Source organism: Seriola aureovittata, chromosome 14 (assembly GCF_021018895.1).
Source record: "Seriola aureovittata isolate HTS-2021-v1 ecotype China chromosome 14, ASM2101889v1, whole genome shotgun sequence".
Classification (NCBI taxonomy): Eukaryota; Metazoa; Chordata; class Actinopteri; order Carangiformes; family Carangidae; genus Seriola; species Seriola aureovittata.
In genome coordinates this window covers 25,487,164-25,500,204 of record NC_079377.1, presented here as the reverse complement: position 1 = coordinate 25,500,204, position 13,041 = coordinate 25,487,164, and the positions used below count along the sequence as shown (strand labels likewise).

At 42.8% G+C, this 13,041-nt stretch overlaps 1 protein-coding gene across 1 annotated transcript; it reads right to left on the bottom strand.

Moving 5' to 3' along the window:
• Nucleotides 1-1,166: 1,166 nt before the first annotated feature.
• ppp1r3ca (protein phosphatase 1, regulatory subunit 3Ca) lies at nucleotides 1,167-3,878 on the bottom strand. The gene is made up of 2 exons (XM_056395703.1): nucleotides 3,695-3,878; nucleotides 1,167-3,294 (listed from the first exon to the last, which is right to left on the bottom strand). The coding sequence occupies exons 1-2, from the start codon at nucleotides 3,706-3,708 to the stop codon at nucleotides 2,265-2,267; spliced, it is 1,044 nt and encodes a 347-aa protein (XP_056251678.1). The 5' UTR covers nucleotides 3,709-3,878; the 3' UTR covers nucleotides 1,167-2,264.
• Nucleotides 3,879-13,041: the final 9,163 nt, after the last annotated feature.

Sequence of the window (13,041 nt, the reverse complement as noted above, 5' to 3'; positions counted from 1 at the left end):
TTTATCTGTAGTCATCCTCATCCCAAATGTACAATAAACGGAAGGTTTTGCATTATTAATTGAACAAAAAGACAAATATTCTGTGTGCATGAGGTAGAATTATGTGTGCAGGATGTATTTGTGTGTGGAAACTGGGTGTTTGAGAGATTTATACATGTCTGAGAGTTTGTGTCTGTTAGTGGTGGCTGTTGCATTCATGAGTTCATCACTGTAGGTCAAGATAAACTGACTGATGAGTCTGATGTGACTGGTCACGCTGTTACAAGACTCATGAAATAAACAGTGCGTTTGCATTTTTAAAACCATAAAATAAAATCACCTGTTTAAGTAAAGGGAGGGTCTTAATATTAGCCTAGCTTGTAGCCTGTGTGAACAAAATGAGTAATACACTTCTTGCCTTCTTACCATCAGTTCTGTGTAGTCTGTGTAAGACTCAACCACTCTGTCTCTGGAAATAGATATATGTTTATACTCATTTGTACTTAACTGCACTGAAATGCTAAGCCTTTTCTGAAAGATCATAATTTCCTGTAAATGTTTCGCAGTAAAAGCCCTCAAGGTTAGGCGGTACTTCCTCTTTTAACAGCTGTGAGGCTTTAAATGTGAGACAGATGGAGGTTAATGGAGGTGGATGTGTTTATTTTGTGCTAAACTAACAGGAGCTTGACAAGTGACAAACAGGCACATATAATATATTTAAAGAGAATTCAAAGGGAGTTTAAAAATAAAGGCCTGTGTCTAATTTCTCAGGCTTTGTTTTCTCTCTCGCTGTGGTAAATAAAGACCTGCCCACTGAATATAGACATCTGAAGTCTGACGTGTGGTTCGGTCAAATTGCATGTAGGCGGTTCCAATTTTGTGTTTTCTATTTTTGTTGTGGGGAGTACGCGTTTGTTTACTTGTTTGTATATTTTCATCACTCACTGTAAATGTACTCCTACCACCTTATTTTGAAATTGCACAGTGGGACAGTGTTGTATAAGTAAAACAGACCGAGTGAGAAAGTTCTAGAGCTAATAAATGTTTATTTTTGGGTTTTTTTTTTTCAAAATAAAGCTGCACATTTTAGAGCGGCCTCATATTTTTGTTGTTTGTTTTTCTTGATGAGTTGTTCATCAACAATTATCAACCGAAACATCGCAAACAAAGAGCTCAGGAGTCGTTAATATTTTCGCACAAATATAGAAATTTATTTCAGAAAGGGAAATACATGACTGACATGGTGCATGTCAGCAACACACACCTTCAAGTGAAGCACAAAATGCTTTCTTCTCTTCACAGTGAGAAAAAACAAAATATATAGATTGTTTCAAAGAAAACTATCACTTCCAGCCACACGTACTGTACACTCATCACTGAATTGCACTTGTGAAAACAAGCAAAACAAAAACATTCGCTCTTTACACCATTTTCTTTCTTGACATACCGTAACCACAGAAATTTCCAAACATCCTCCCTTTCAACACAGACAATCACATGCAGAGTCTCTCTTTTGACACATCTGTTGATAGCAGCTCGGTTCCTTAACAAACATACCTCAAAATTATATCATCCAAACAGTTTTCATCACACAAATGTGCACTTTCAGGAGGAGGGAAAGAAAAGGGTTGCATGACTCAAATTTTTTAAAAATGAAGGCAATTTTGAATCACGTAAAAAAAATTTCTCATTTGAAGAAGGTGCGAAAGTTTAGTGTGCATTTTCTTTTTTCATTAGAAATGAATCAGCTGTATTTCCTTGTAGTAGAGAAGCATTTTGTCGCCATGCACTCCCTGTACTTTCCCTTCAATATGAAGGACTTAATCAGCTCCATTTCCACTTCTTCAGTTGACAGACGTCACATTGAGAGGGACATCTCAATCAGTGCATATTTAACCAGATACATCGGGCCCTCAGACAGGGCTTAACATTTGTCTGTATTTTAGTGGGCAGGCACTCTAAAGAAGGCACATTAATATTTTACAAGAGAGGAACATGTGAAACACGACAGATCTCCCCCATAAATGACTCGTTCTCCGACCACAGTCCATCAGGACTCTCAGGCCTGACGACCACGCTACAGCAACAAAAAAAAAAGCAGGTCAGTTGGACACGATACAGTCGGGCTTCTGTCTGGTTTGTGCACTTCCTCTGCTGGTTACTTCAAGGTTGTTTGCTTCAGTTTAGTCTCTGGCCCAGAGCCAGGCCTCCGCTGGATTCAAACTGAATGCCCCGTCAGTGTCTGAACTTATTTCAGTACCGTTTTAGCGAACCCTCCGATGCTTTCACCAATAAGGCACTGTGTTTTCGATCTGACCCCAGCTCTGCCAGCCGGGGAAGAGTCCGCTGGACATGCGTGGGCTGCCGAACTGATCGAACTCCATCTCCAGCAGCTTCACGCCCCCGTTTTTCTGCTCCGAAGGTTTCTTTTGCTCAACAGAAGTCGGGGGCGTCAGACTGTTCAGGTCCTCTCCGTTCAGGCCGACGTGCTTGAGGACATAGTTCTTGCCGTCGTTATTGTCCCAGAAGGTCTGACCCTGGACCGTGAAGCAGACGCAGAACTCGACCCGGTTCTGCGGTGGGACGAAGGTGGGCAGCTCCAGCACGAACGCGAAGGTGTCAGAGTCCTGGCAGCCGTAGACGTTGTTCATGAAGGTGCACTCGACGTTGCTGAAGCTGGCCCACGAGTCGAAGGTGGCACGCACCTGCACCGACTTCTCAAACCCAATGTTCCGGACCTTGATGGTGCCGGTCAGCGAACGCTCCTGCAGCGAGCAGTTCTCCAAGCAGACCGAGTTCTGAATCAGGCGGTTCCGGAAGTCCAGGTAGTCGGCCGAGGGCTGCTTAAAGTCCAGCGCCAGGCTGCGCACGGAGCTGATCTTTAGATCCATGGTCGCCGCTTCCAGGTCCGTCATGTCGAACTGCAGCTCCTCCGTGATCCCCCCGCAGCGCTTGTTCTGATACGGCTCGTCATCGAACTTGGAGAAGACGTGGATGGCGGTGAGTGACATGCCCTTGGTGTCGGCGAACACCACCCTCTTCTTGCCTGCCTTGTTGTTGTTCCAGGTCACGCAGCTACCGTCGGCCGCCGCTCTCTGCTGGCTGCTGAGGCAGGGCCGCAGGGGTTTGTAGAGCTGCTGGTTGTGGCAGCGGGCAGTGGACTGGTTGACCCGGTTCTTGGCCCTCTGCAGCTCCTCGTACGAGCTGAGGAAACCTCGGAGGGGCGGCGGAGAGTGGCTGATGTAGAACCTCATAGCCACATCCATCGGCATCACTGGGCCAGGCATCGCTGATGGACTGAAAGACCTGAGCACGCTGAGGGAGGGGAAGGAGAAAGGGAGAAGGGAGGTGGTGAGAGAAGGAGGGAGGGAGAGAAGGAAATTGAGAGAAAATTTGAGGGAGGTAGAGAGAGAGAGAAAGGTGGAGAGATTAGAACACCAGGCACTGTATGCAATTTAAAAAAAACTTCCCTTTTTTCTTTTTGTTTGATGAAACTCATCACCTTCATACTGTGCAACATCAGCCCAGTGAAACGCCCCAGTTTGACGGCATATACATCGGGTTTCACAATGACTCAGCTGCACAGACTTTATACACAAATAAACCCTGATCTGACTTAAGATCATCCACTTAAAAAAGGCACAATAGATTCATTCTGGTGTGACGTAAGTCACTTTTGCAAAACCTTGACCGAGCTTTCATCTGTGATCCTTACCTTGCAGCACTCATGGAAAAAAGAAATAAACAGTCCCAAGAGAAAAGTGTTGTAAAAGCGTTCGGTCCGTCTGACTTCTGAGATCTACAGAGCAGCTTTTTCTAACAGTGCATGCTGTCGTCACTCCCCCTCTTCTTCCTGCTCGCTCTCGCTCTCCTGCTGCCTCTCAGTGCCGGGGGTTGCTCAGCACTCAGGGATTTCAACTGCCACATAGAGACAATTTGCATATTCTGTCATATGGTTCCTCAAACAACCAATGGAAAGTTAGAGAAGTTCGTCGTCAGCCAATCAGAGCAGGTTTGACCTGGCTGCCGTCCAGCTGATAGGGGAGTGTCGCCTGCATGGGCCTCATGGTTGAGATGCCTCAGCCTGTTGCCTCAGCTGCTATTTGAGAAACATTATGGACCCCTGCTGGTGCTGGAGATGATCTTCAGATTAGTCCTCTGGCTCTTCCCTGTGATAGGGATTCCCATAACACATCACAGCAGGATTATTTTAGTCCCACTCACTTTCTCACTTTGATGATGATTAAACATGTTTACAAATACTAATAAACCTTTCCTATATTTTCCTATATGATGATAATGAAAAGTGTTTGATATTTAACTTTTGAATTAGAATTTTTCATCCCATTCTTCTGGATTGACACATTTGTTGGACCCACTAGAAGAAAATAATATTTTTAATGTCCAAAAACGATCAATTATTAAAGGTTTTAATTATATAAGTGAAGAAATATCTTTGAAAATGTGTAAAATAGACAATGTTGACATTGTGACATTGCAATCTCTGGAGTGTTTTCTTCAGAGTGTGATGTAATGAAGGCCACGAGTGGATCACGTGTGATTTATCTGACGGCTTTTTTATTACTTATAATTACACAATTAATTATGACACTGAACTCACAGGATTTTCTTACAGTCTTTGTCGAGTGATATCAGACCAAAATACACCTGAACAGTGAGCCGTAAAGGTTGAAGGTTTTCTGAATCCTCTCCGTCACAGTTGTTGCTGTTTTGACTTCTGGACATATTGACCGATTCTATTTTTAAAGCTTATTTGCTTCATTGATTTTCAGCCCTGGGTTAAACATTATCCTCAAAAACATCAAATGGAGTCGACTTTATTTGGAAAAAAGGAGGGAGGCAGAAATGGGTGAACTGAATTCTTCCATTATATTTTTAATTTTTGTAAATTGAAGGTCATCAACCACTTTTTGATTCAATAAGAAGCCCAAGAGTTGAAAGCCGAGGCTGTCCTCAGAGCGCTGAGCTCTCAAGTCCAAAAACAAACTGTTAACAGGTCGCCCCGACATCTGGAACATCTGGTCTCAAGTCGTTCACCTGTATGTGCAGCACCTTCATAGTTACAAATCTGAACTGTAATTGATTTCTTTGGATCAGATTAGCAGAGTCCTGACCTAAACAGACCTCCAGGTCAGAGGGCAAGATCCCTCTGCAGGGTTCCCCCTCTCATGCCCCACGCCTCTGTCTACCTCTTCATCATCCGCAGGGAGACTTTGGACTCGGAGAACCGACCACGCCACTTTCACATGGTCATAAAGACAACAGAGAGTATCTATCACGGCCTTGTCTAAGGGTTACCAAGCTCAGTCCCAACACAGCCTCAAGATTGCATCAGGAAAATAAAAGATATCATCTGTTTGGCAAAAACATTTACAACCGAATGAAGTTAGCAGTGATTAAGAGATGCTGTAAAAGTCATAAAACATTGATAAAAAGAGAAATAGATAAATATTATGGTTTATAATTTAATTATGTGCATCTCCCACAAAGATGTTTGTGTCTTTTCGTTTTGTAAGAGATGTGAACAAGTTCATTTAAAGCTTTTGACTAGAAAGAAATTACGAGGATCAGTGGTTAATTCTGGTTTCGTAAGATAGCTGTTGACTCTCTTTGAGCTCCGAGTGTCACGCAGCGTTCATGTGATCACACCAAAGATAGAAGTCTGAGTTTTCAAAGCAAACACAAAGTTAGAGGATCATACTGAAGCTGCAGTTGTGCTGAGTTGGGATGATTCAATGAAAGGGTTAATCAAATGAATTACGAAAGACGGGGGGTAATGACAATATATGTGGGAGAGACTATTGCAGGTTTGTGGTCATGGCTGTTTATCAGAAACTCTGTTGGTGTTGTAATCGAAAACCAACAAACAGAAGCAGCTGATTGTCATTCCACAATACACGATAACGCAATCATCTACCTATCAATCCATACAATTCAGCAACTGATTGTTTCAACATTAATCTGGTAAGACCTGACGTCTCAGACAAAATAAGATCCGTCCATCCACAACAAAACTACATGGTCAAAGTTTTGGCATTTAAGGTGTATTGACTGATTTCCAAACGTCAATCATGCATTGAGTAACACGCAAGAAAAACATTCCACCTTAAAAGATGGCGGATGCTCAGTGAAGTAAATGGTTAATGAGTAAAGATGAAAAGACAGAAAACATCCTTTCATTCATCATCCACTCTTCTGACAGTTCGTTCATCCGTGATGCTTTTACACAGAAACAAAGACAGAAAGCTAGCCTGTTAGCTTAGCTTGACCTCTGAATGGATGTGAACTTGTCACCGTAGGAACAGTGGTTACATCACCTCTGAAACAGGAACTACACCTCTGATTTTGTGGAATTTTATTTATTGCTTTTCTAAACTTCGTCCTAATTTACCTCCAATCAACTTCTAGAACTTCTCTCAGGGGTGATGAGATCAAAGAGGATGTAGCTGATCACAGCAGACGCTCCGAAGACTTTATGAAACAACTCTGACATTATGGATTATTGATTATAGATGAAGTTAAATCTCCAACACAGTGAAGAGGGGAGGATACTGTCTGGTGTGTGTGTGTGTGTGTGTGTGTGTGTGTGTGTGTGTGTGTGTGTGTGTGTGTTTTTGGAAATATCAGCATTGCAACAGAAAGTTGACAGATCTGAAGATGACGGGAAGGTTGAGATACTTGTGTTAACACATAGAGAGAGAGAGAGAGAGAGAGAGAGAGAGAGACCTTGTGTCACCACTGGGTCTTTGTGTAATTTCCAGGCTGCCAGTTGGCACAGTTACCGTTCACGTAGCAACCGCTCGATGGCCTGCAGACAAAAGGGATCAGGAGAGGTTATCGGGCGCTGCGATTGGCCGACAGCTGTCACGTGACTTGGATTTTTCTCTTAAGATGTTGACAGCTCTCAGGTTATGTATCTCACGGGCGCCTTGGATCCAGCAGAGCAGAAGGCGGCGTCAGCCATACCTGTGTGAGAGCACAGGGTAAAAATAGTCATCACTCCTTCCATGTGTCGTTTCCTTTCCTTCCTCCTTTACTCAAGTTGTAACGAGAGTAACGAGGATCCAGTTAGTGGCCAAGAGCAAAACCGGATCGCATCTAAATTTTCAAAGATCATTTCTTTAAATTGTGATTCCTCGACAGCCAGAGCAGCAGCCGTTTTGTTTTCAAGTTGTCCGTCCGTCTGTCCCATTCTCGTGGACACGATATCTCAGTATCGCCCTGAGGGAACTAGGACTCCAGGGCGAGCTGATTACTTTGTAGTGGCTAAAGGTTGTGAACGCGATATCTCGAGAACCCCTCAAGGGAATCCCTTCACATTTGGCCTAAACATTCAGCTTGACTCAAGGATGAACTCATTAGATTTTAGTGGTCAAAGGTCAAGGTCAGCATGACCTCACAAAACCCCAAAGTGGTTCATATTTTATGACTCTGGATAAACGGGGTTGACGACCATGAGACAGTAATTCTAGTTTTTAAGTGTTTGACAGCTCAGACAAGAGTGGAGTAATGATGTTGCCCTTTATGTGTGTGTTTGGAGAAGAAACCTGAAACCCTGTTCACATTTTCAGTATGAAACCATTGAGTGAAGATAGACGGTCGCTCTCTATTCGTACTGAGTTATTTTCCTCTTTATTTAAAACCAGCTTTAAACTGATGACTAAGAGTTTTATGTGTGTATTCATTTGCATATAATACAGTGTAATCTGCAGACAAATAGGATTGGCAGTTATTATCGACCTGTAGATGGTAACGTCTTGGCTGGTGTCGGACGTCCCGCCGGCCGCTGCCTGGCATTTGTCAGGGGGTCGTGTCAGCAGCTGGAAAGTTCATGGACTGATATTAAAGGAGGGCAGACTCGGGTCTGTTTCACTGTCCACACAATGGGACCGTTATCATCTCTCACTCTGTATGACTGTTTATAGAAAATCACACATCTGCCCATGACAGACATCTCGACCCAGTTTTGTCCGATCAATACCAATATTTCAAGTTACCGTCACTGTTGACCAAGAGGCTTCATCTCTGACTTCTCAGGGTTATTGCTGATTTCTCTGCGAAGCATAACTACTTCATTTTCTAAATCATCTATCACTTTTCAAACGCACTCGTAACTTTTGAGGGTTGTTTTTTGATTTTGCGTTAAAATTGTTGCATTTTAAAGTTTATTCCAAGAATGTTCGTGGTTATCTAGATTTACTTTTCTGATGATCGGCTTTTCAATGTCACTACAGAATCTTTTAGTGTCTGACCCATTTGGTTATTCACGACTTCTCTAGGTTATTATGTACCATGTGTTCTTTACTGCTGGTACAGTGTGTAGTGACACGGTTTGTACTTGTATTTTAGATTTGTCTCTGGGGTTGTGGGGGGATTGGGGTGGGGGGGTGGGGGTGGGGGGGTGTGACATTACTGGCATGTTGTCTGGATTTCACTGAGGACTTTGATGTATGGAGTTATGGTCGCTGGTGGGAAAGACTCCAAATCATCAGCAATAAATTAAACTTAAAAGTGAAATGCAAAAGTGTCTCCAGCTTTTTTCTGGCTGCTGAAGATCAGTTTAATTTTTTGCAAAAGTTTAGATTTATTTTAATCTCAGTCCCACGTTTCTGCCGGGCCGTGGTTCATTTTGTTTTTGAAGATGTTCCCACATCCAACCAGCACCTGAACGCTGACACTGGCGGTACCTGGGCAGTTTTGTTCACTGGTCTAAATATATATTAATTCTCCTCATAGTTTGGTCGAGACCTGATGTACTTGAAACAATGCAGTGTGTCCTCATTCCACATTTCACAGCTCCAGGAATAGAAACAGGTTTTAGGCCGTGCAGCCGGATCAAACGGGTCAGATACCGACGATGCTCAACACCAGCGGACCGCCGAGTGAGACGAGGTGTTTACTGTCGGCGTTTGATGATGGAGACATTAAAGGAGGCGGTAACAAGCGTTTGAGGGAAGGAGAAGGTCGTTGTATTTTAACTGCAAGGTCTAATTAGTCAAACTCCCAAACAGCTGTGTGAGCTCGGTTGCGAGGGGACAAACAGGAAGTGAAACCACGTTCAGACAGTAATCTGATCTGGTGCCAGAGAACCAGATGATCGCAGCGAGGCGGTGGCTCACCTGGCGGCTCACCTGGTGGAGCGCGTACCATTAAGGCTTAGTCCTTACTGCAGCGGCCACGGGTTCGAATCCGACCTGTGTTCCTTTGCTGCATGTCGTTCCCTCTCTCTCTCCCCGACGTACCTGTCTCTCTTTCACTGTTTCTACAATAAAAATATAATTTAAAAACAGATGATCAACTTGTAGCTGTTTAAACACTGAGAAACAGCAGTTAACTACTGCACCTGTATCAGGTCTAAACACCTGTATGAGCTTTCTGTAAAGCACTTTGTAACCTTGTCATGTCACTCATGAAAGCGTTTGCATTTTTTGTGTGACATTTGAGCGTTTCCTGAAATTCACGTTTTTTCCATTTCTCGTTTTATTTTTAGTTCGCAATTTCAAATTGAGCATCAAACAGGTCGATGGAAACAGGAAGTACCTTTGACATCTTGACAGGCAGGTTTTAAATCAGTTAGTCATCATCAGTTTTTAGCTAAGGCCATATCAAATTCAGTGTGGCTCCAGTCAGGAAGCAGGTGATAACAGATTGATTCTTAAATGTTGTTGCATTGAAAACAATTAAGTTTGGCAGCATATATAATTAAAGACTAAAATCACTAAAATATATAAATATGTAGTAAAAGAAAATATGCATTTAACACCAACCATATGGCATATGCCTGCCATGATTTAGGTGAATCTGTCACCAATAGGTTTCTTCTATATATATATATATATATATATATGTGTGTGTGTGTGTGTGTATATGTATAGCCAGTATTTTGATCCCATTGATCAGAGAGTCAACAGTCAATGCAAAATGTTCAATAAGAAACTATTTGTTTTTCATCATGAAATCAATACAAATTCTACAGAGCTATTCCTCTTATAATAAAGCAGGTAAAAACTAAATAAAAGCATAAATGTCACGTCATAGCAGGTGAAACAGGTGCTGCACTTTCAGACATTAGACTCGTTATCAACCAGTGTTTTTATTGCTTATCTACAAATCGCTGCCTGATTGAGGTCACAGGTGAATATCAGAGGACACACCTGTCTTTGCTTTAAAGTCTGTGGTGTTGGCGAGACGGAGGTGAGGGTGTGTCCTCGGCATGATCCGGCCTGCAGCTCTGTGAATCTGGGCAGTGAGTTGACCTCATGTAACCCCAGGTCACCCCCCCCCCCCCCTTACAGCTCTGAGGAGGTCTGAGTCTGACTGTAGAGGACAGGTCCAGGTCCAGGTCCAGGTCCAGGTTTTAATCACTGTACACCAATGTTTTTTTTAAATCTGGGTTGCGACCTACTTGTGTGTCATTGGGCATTAAGGGGGATGTTATTAAAAACATATTAACCAGCTGTTGTGGACTATAGACTGTTGGTTTGTATATACACATTATATCTCTACAACAACAGCCCCCTCCCTCCCTGTATCCTCTGATCTGCTTCCTCCTCTGCCTCACTTACTTCACTATTACATTAATATCCTGAGAGCCGCCAGGGGTTTGTTTTGTTTTGATTTTGTGAAGAGCTGAAATCAGAGAAGCGGAACAGTCCGTGTCTTTGAGAATCATTTTTTATGCTTCCCAGAGCTGTCACTTTTTATTTGTAATCCGAAATTCATTGGTACGTGGGGTGAAAAGTTCATATTGGAGCTGTGATGAGCTGTTGGAAACGTAGCTGCAGCTTCTGTAAGTGCATCAAACCATCAGCAGGTAACACCGTTAATAAAAAGAGCCGAACTTGATCTGGATCATGTTGATAGATTTGTTTTTGGCAAATAATATGAGAAATGAGGTCGGACTGTTCTACCTTTGCTACGTTTTTGTTTGAATTCATTCGAACGAACTGCGGGTCGTTTCGAATTAGATCGATCTTGATCTTTTGGAAAAGTGACGGCCCTGATGCTTCCTGGAGTTGAATCTGTCGTTGTGTAGAATTCAGGATCAATCTCGTCATGTGAGGCAGCTGTTCTGTGTGATCCGTCTCGCCCCGACGACCAACAAAAGAAAACATCCAAAAGATGTCGGCGCTGAAAAGGTCCGATCAGGCAGAATAAGTGGAAACACCTGTGCAGGTGATTCACTGGGTCATTCAGGAGAAACGACTCTTCTGACTCGCGTCTTTATCGGCTGCTGGTTTTTATCACGTAAATGCTGTTATCCTGTTTTCCTGATCACTGCTCCTCTGCCATTTCAAAATAAACGCGACACGAGAGAAGAATCAGAACCACGATGAGCACTCTTACTGTCTGGCACGAGTTCTTTTTAACCGTGGCCCACTGAGTCAGTAACCGCAGGCTGCAGGAAACATGACGCCAGTAGAAATAGACAGGAGATCTCTGCCAGTGTCAACAGGCATTTTACAGGCTGTTTACAGGCTGCAAAGAAACAGGCGTCACACAAGATACTAAGTTACTGCACATTATGGCCACTAATCTTATTTACAGTAGATTATAAACTACATATTTAGCAAATAGAAACTATTATTCATGTCAAATAATTTAGTAGATCTCGTTCTTCATTCATGTCAAAACACCTGCAGCTCTCGGTTTCTACAGGTGTGTTTCCAGCCCCGTTTTTTAATGCACATGTTCACATTTGCTTATAAAAAATTGGATGTGGAAAAACAAACTATAGTGAAAACAGACTCATGGAATAAATCAAGACAAACATGAAGGACTGAAGCTTCCGCTCGACCGAGGAGACGATAAACATCAGAGGTTTGTGCAGCGATGACGAGACTCTAACGCTCCTCATCCTGTTGCACCCTCTTCTTCTGCAGTGGGTTAACGGCGCCTGACTGGAGAATTAAAATAATAATATTAAAAATAACATTTTTATAACAGTAATGGATGGAAACACACATCACTTCACATTTTCTGGCCTTTTTTTTTTTTTTTTCACGCAGGTTAATGCATTAGGTTAGAGATGTGTTTTATTCCCCAGAGTCGGTGTTGAAGTAGCTCAGAAAACATGCTAGCTATTTCCTAGCTACCAAGCTAATTCTGCAGGGCTGATCTCTCCAGGAAGTCAGAGCGGTCGATTGTCATGTAGCACATCTGAATCCAGTCCCAATCCAACAGTTAATGATGCTGCTTCATTTATACCAAACCACAACCTTTCCCTAGTCCTAACTTAGTGTTTTAGTTGCTTATCTCTGACTATAGTGTAACATGAACATACACAGTCAATCCATAACCTTTACCATACTTTAATTGACATGCATACATGCAGCAGGGAATTAAACAAAAATTGCATTGTAGTCTGAAATTTTGCAGGGATGAGGATAAACTCTTCCCTGTCTCTGCTGGGCATGAGACGCAGATTTTTATCCAAGGGAATGATTTCATAAATTGGTTGTTTGTTTCTCTCTCAGAAGAATATTATGTTATGTATGTATATGTGTGTATTTCATATTTAACATAAAGAAAGTTAAAGACGAGTCTCTATAACTCAGGCAGCTGCAGCATGCTGAGCTCTGTATTCTTATTTAACCCTGCAGCCTGGCACATTCAGGCATTGTGAGGGAAATGAGGTCAGGCCTGCCCACACACACCCACACACACACACACACACACACACACACACACACACACACACACACACACACACACACACACAGATTCTTACAGAATGTGGAGAGTGACACGTATACAGTGTTATCTACAGGATCACATTATGTCCTTATGTAAGTCAATCAACATACACATTCTGACACACACACACACACACACACACACACACACACACACACACACACACACACAGGCATTGTGCCACCTCAGGCTAGGCTGGTCTTGAAATAGCAGGCGTCTGGGGCCGGACTGTGATCTGACTGATGTTTGACTGATGCTGCAGCCTGTGTAAATATCCTGACAGCAGCTTGAACAGCTCTCACTGCGGGAAACAGTCCAGCAGTCATTCCAGTTCAACACTGGAGG